This window comes from Sycon ciliatum, chromosome 4 (genome assembly GCF_964019385.1).
Source record: "Sycon ciliatum chromosome 4, ocSycCili1.1, whole genome shotgun sequence".
NCBI lineage: Eukaryota > Metazoa > Porifera > Calcarea > Leucosolenida > Sycettidae > Sycon > Sycon ciliatum.
Window position 1 is genome coordinate 31,615,907 of NC_088646.1, and position 6,000 is coordinate 31,621,906.

The 6,000-nt window shown below is 50.3% G+C and overlaps 1 protein-coding gene across 1 annotated transcript in view; it reads left to right on the plus strand.

The window, feature by feature from the left end:
• Positions 1 to 584: 584 nt before the first annotated feature.
• Positions 585 to 6,000, plus strand: part of LOC135815641 (phosphatidylinositol 3-kinase regulatory subunit alpha-like) — a gene marked incomplete in the record, with an annotated part of 58,930 nt that continues 53,514 nt past the window's right edge. Inside the window, 5 exon segments of the mRNA XM_065328962.1 lie at positions 585 to 1,745; positions 2,904 to 2,963; positions 4,138 to 4,241; positions 4,650 to 4,682; positions 5,949 to 6,000. The exon segment at positions 5,949 to 6,000 is cut by the window's right edge and continues 83 nt beyond it. Coding sequence (XP_065185034.1) covers positions 1,226 to 1,745; positions 2,904 to 2,963; positions 4,138 to 4,241; positions 4,650 to 4,682; positions 5,949 to 6,000 — 769 coding nt within the window.

A 6,000-nucleotide genomic window follows, 5' to 3' on the forward strand; every position in this document is an offset into this window, starting at 1 on the left:
GAACCTTGCCGGAACACCGCTAATGCTGTGATACTGCCATCCTATCCTAGATCCTATGCCTATGGATTCTACCAATCCAGGCTAAAACTGTAAAAGTAAAAGTAAAAGCTCTCACAGTAGCTCCACTGGAACAAGGCAACACGGGAATATTTTGTACGTTGAAACTAAGACTGTAGTGTAGATCTACATCATTGTAAACCAGTTACGAGAGTACTGTAGCATGTGCAAAATCTACATGACTAGATCTGACAGATTATGAGCTTCTTGCGAACTCCTGCCATGCTGTTATGCCTCAGAACACAACTGTTACTCGAGTTGTGATTATTAATTTTGATCATCAGCTCAGCTCACTCACTAGCGCGTAATTGCACAGTCTAGTCTGTCTAGTCTGGGCATGTGACAAGTCAAGGACTTGAAAGATCAGGGACTAAAAAATTTTCTGACACGAGTTTGAGTTTCGCGAATGGGTATGTGCGCTATGGTTACATATTTTTAGCCGACGTTTCCCCCCTCATTTGCTCTTTCCTCTTAGTCTTACAAGTAGTTACACTGTACATTTTTTGGTAGTCTTACCTCTACTTGGCTCTAGCTCTTATACATAGGCTCTCTGACCTGCCTGCTGAGTGCTGTGTGAACGACGTGGTGGATGTAAGGTCGGAAACGGGGCTCCAGCGAAGGTCAGCAGGTCGACCACCTGGTCTGCTCCACCACAGCGTCAGCTACACATTGCTGCGCCAGTGCTGGCGTTGGGGTGAACTAACTTGGGGATAGGTGACTGTAAACGGCAGCTGGTTGTGAATGCTCCCAGCTTGGCCATTCTTACTTTCTTGTTCCTAGCGATTGCTACAGATTTGAGCCAAGCCGAATAGCGGGACAGAAAAGCCTAGAAGCCGGCCGTGGAGAACAAAATGACGCAAATTTAGGAGCCAACAGAGCCTTGGCTGGATCCCTGGCTCGACTACGTACCCAACCTCTCCGACAAACCATCGCGTGGTCACTTGCTGACTAACATCCGAGGCAAGTCAGTCCGGCGCAGCACGACCCCAGAAGCTACTCTTGACTTGTGCTCGGAGTCGTAGGCGGTTGCTTGAGCCCCGAAGCGCGGGGACGGCCCGTGTTTGTCGTCCGCGATCCGTTGGATAAGCGCCAGGCCGATCAGGGATTGTGCTCGTCTGTTGGAGGTTCTCGGTCGGTGTGCACGTGTAGTGTGCAAGAAGCAGGGGACATGGCGTATCGTCGCTACACAGCCGAGCACAACTTTGCGAATCGGAATGACTCTGAAATCAGCATGTCCAAAGGCGACTCACTGGTCGTGCGCCCATTGGACACCGGTGACTGGCCAAACGAGCAAGACTGGATGATTGGTCGTAACGAGACCACGGGCGCGATGGGCAAGTTTCCTGGGAACTACACGAGCCTTCAGGGCGAGTTCAAGGATCAACCGCCGCGTCCCGCCAAGGAGCTGCCGAACCTGCCGCCGAAGCCCACGCCACCGCCGCCCGCACAGCCCTTACAGCCGCGTCCGCCCAGGCCGGCGCCCGGGGACCGCTCCGTGTCCGACTCCACGGAGCACGGCAGCGGTGGCGGCAGCGCTCCCCCGCCGGTCGTGCCGCGCAACCAGCAGCGCATATCTCGCCCTAGCGACCCGGCACCCGTGCCGTACAGACCGCCGCCGCAGCCGACCAGTCCCGGCGGCCATCAGCTTGTCAACGTCAACATCAACAAACCGTGCCAGTGTGTCCACTGTAAGTGTGGCATACATGTGTAGTCCTGCTCAATGAAATCCAGTCGCGTCGCGCAAGCTTGCGCTGCGCAGTGTTCGCAGGTCTAGGGCTGCACAACACCCGGCGCGTACTTGAGTGACGCGACTGGATTTCAATGAGCAACACTGACACTGTACATGTGGTTAGTGTGGTCACTGGGCCTCTCAATGACTGACTGCCATGTCACACTGGCTGTAACGGTATTGCAGACCACCCAACACTGATTATGCCAAAAGCGGGATACCGACAACTAATTTTAATGAGTGCGGGCATAACTTCCGCCCATATTAGAATGAGAACGTAGCCACCTTTGTCCACGCTATAATGGCCAGCTCACAGCATTACACCTTGACAGGGTATTCTGGCTACGGGTCTGGGCTGGGAGACGAACACACCAGACCAATTTTTTTCGGGGTGGGGGGGGGGGGGGGTAGATGGCGTACGTTCCCGGGCTGCTCGTAGGGTGATGTGCAGTTTCATTTTCGCAACACCGTAGCCCTTAGCGGATAATGCTCGAAAAGCAGTGAAGTTGGCAGAGCCATAAAAAGCTTATGGCGGTCAATTCCTCAAATTTTGCTCCTCTTCGTCATCCATATAGCAAACATGCATAAAACATACCAGAACAAGTCACTCGGACCAAATTCTGCACATCTTAGGTGGCCCTGACTCTTGCGTATGGCGTAACCTAACCTGGTCAGGCACGCAGTATGTATGTATGTATAACCCATATCCATTCTGGTCGTAGGGACGTCGTGTGTGTCATAAGGCAGCAGCATAAAAAGTAAAAAATAAAAACCTAACTACACTGATATTAGCTGCCTATACCTATCACGATCAGCCGCAACGAGAGAGAGAGAGAATTGCAAGATTCTTTGGTCCAGTCTTTGATATTGGTGAACCAATTGTGGCGGGGCGACCACGGGGCCGCGATCCAGGCACCATTCCATCCAAGAAATAGTGGAAGTAGCTATCCTGCTGCCTTGCTACATGTAGCAAGGTACGCAGTAAGCAGGTGTTATTTCAGGATTCATTATTTGACATTGCCAAAGCTGTTCTTTGAACTTCTTTCTCATGCTAAGAGTGCATTATCGGTGGTATCTGTGCTTCTGTCCTTTCACTGCTTGCCTGCACTGGCTGCAGGTGAAGGATACATCTGGTCTAAGCTACCGGACAACCAGCCCAACGCGACGGTCTGCAGACGTAAGCATACTGGGCCCTCACCTTTTCCTTACACACCGGCACATACACACACACACACACACACACACACACACACACACACACACACACACATACACACTACTACTACTACTACTACTACTACTACTACTACTACTACTACTACTACTACTACTACTACTACTACTACTACTACTACTACTACTACTACTACTACTACTACTACTACTACTATCAATCAGCTACCCCTTGGGGTCACCCCTCACACACACACACACACACACACACACACACACACACACACACACACACACACACACACACACACACACACACACACACACACACACACACACACACACACACACACACACACACACACACACACACACACACACACACACACACACACACACACACACACACACACACACACACACACACACACACACACACACACACACACACACACACACACACACACACACACACACACCTCACCTCACCTCAGACTGCCCCCCCCCCCCCACACACACACCACACACACACACATCACCCCTCCCCTCCCCGCACACACATGCATATACAGACACACATACTAGTACAAATACACGCACTCCACTCCCCCCCCCCCCCCCCCCCCCCCCCTCCGTGCCTCGCTCTTTACTGTTGGGGGAGCTTTCAGTGAGATCAGTGTATTCATTGTCACTGTGCATGGTACTTGTACCAACATATAAACCGCTTTACAAACGGTTATACATCACAGTTCAACTTTGCCGGTGCTCGACGGCAATACTCCTACCGTATGTGACTGTTTTTGCTCATTCTCTGGGTATATTTGCCAACCCAACCCAGCGCCTCTTCCTTCGTCTTCTCTCTTCTTCTTCTTCCTCCTCCTCAACCTCCTCCTCCTCCTCCTCCTCCTCCTCCCCCACCGGCCCCTCTACTAGCCAAACATCAGTGCTAGCACTTGGTATAACCATGATTAACTTGATAACAAGTATGTGGTTGTTGCAGAGCAAAAACCCCGTCGTATCTGCCAGGCAATGTACACATACACACGCATGCACACAATTTTAAAAGTACTTACATGTTATGCTTCCAATGACATGTATCTTGCTGGGTGCTTGGAGCATGCATGTACTCAAGTAATGTTAACTGCGCGTTGCCGTGTGTTGCCTCTGAACATGCACAGGATGCGGTGTCATCGCCCACAGTGATACCTGCAGCAACGTGTTTCAGGCCGACTGCGCCGGTGCACGCCGGGCAGACTCTGGTCCAGTCAGAGTTGGCAGTCGGGTGAGTCACGGGCACTGTCTCATCATGGCATCAATACACCGCGTACTAATCCGTTATGTCCAACTGGCCTGATTAAGCCACATACATTTTTTTTTTTTTACAAAATAGCCACAAACCATCGTGAGAACACCAGCAAAACGCACAGGGATACACATAGGGATGGCAGCCGAAGCAGTGGAGGTGGCATGTATGCAATATAGCCATATCGGTATTACATACTCCGCTGTGGGACGCGTGAGTAGCTGTTACTGGGCAGTGCCATATGAAATATCAGGGGGGGGGGGGGGGGCGTCGGAAGGTATTTCAGGATGATACGGTCAACCATTATGTGTGTGTGTGTGTGTGTGTATGTGCGCACGTGTGTGTATGCGTGTTTGTGCACATGTACGTATCTACTCAATCCTGCAGTGGCTTGAAGATGTTCTTGCGGATGAGCGCATGGTACGTATCATAATTGTCTATACCGTAAAAAAAAAACTGTAAAAATGTGCCAGCCTACGGTATGTGCTAACTTTCAGTGCAAGTACAGTAAAATCTGTCAAGGCAGCGACCACTCGGATAAGGTGGCCACCTGTCCTAGAAGACCACTGACACCAGGACGAAGGGATGCTATTTCCAGTCAAAGGACCCTGGATAAGGAGACCACCTGGTAACAGAGACCACGTTTCGAAGGTCCCCTGAGCGGTCGTCTTAGACAGGCTTCACTGTACATGTACCTCTCCCGTACTTATTCTTGGGTATTGTACTAACTTTCGGGGTGAGCACTCCTTCAGCTACGTTTTGTCGGTGGTCAGGACAAGTGTGCACTGCGGTGCTTACCCGGCACACAGTCATCCATGCTCCGGGCATGTGCTGGACTACATCGCAGCATACTGCTACGTTGTATTGCATGGGAGTTCCCATTCGGGAGGTGTCTATATGTATATAATGCAACCCAACAGTACGCTTGTACGTGAAATATAAACCGACATACAAACCGAGGCGAAGCCGAGGTTTGTATGATGGTTTATATTTCACGTACAAGCGTACTAGTGGGATGTATTATACTTATGCTGACCTTCATACAAACTGACAGTCAACTTCTTCCTGTTTCTATGGTGGCAGTCTATATGGGGTTTGTATGAGGTATGAGGTTTATATGCCCAGTATAAGCCGCCAGCATGATGGGCAAGTTGACTGGAAGTTTGTATGAAAGGTCAGCATAAATTCGGGCACAAACTGGGAGTGTAGGCTCAAGAATTTGGAAAAAAGGTTATTATTTTCTGGCATGTACTTGTCAGGTTCGATTTTTTTGGGGGAGGGATCTTCTTCAGAGAACTGTTGCGTGATCGCTCTTGTCCCTTGACGCCAAAGATGAAGTGTATGTGCTTATAACCAAAAGCTATTTGTGCAGTCACTGGGGTGGGTGTGTATTGTGGGCCTTCTGACATACATCTATTTAATCATAAACGGGTTGCCAGAGTGCCGTAAAGGTAGCGCTAACAGTGTTTCATTGAAGGTGCTTACTAGCCCCATGAAAGCCGCTCAGTTCGAGATTGTAGGCCTGAAGTAAACTGAAGCTGCCAGTTTCAGTCTTTACGTACGTGTACCAGCTCGTGCATACACACATGCAGTACACTGTGAGCGTTGGCATTTGTATGTTTTCTACGTTGCTATATGCGTTACATTGTGGCATGTCTGTTCTCGGTGTTTGGTGCCCGTTTCCAGTCGCCAAACCTCTGGAATGTCCAGGATGTGCTGGTCTGGCTGTTTGCATGCA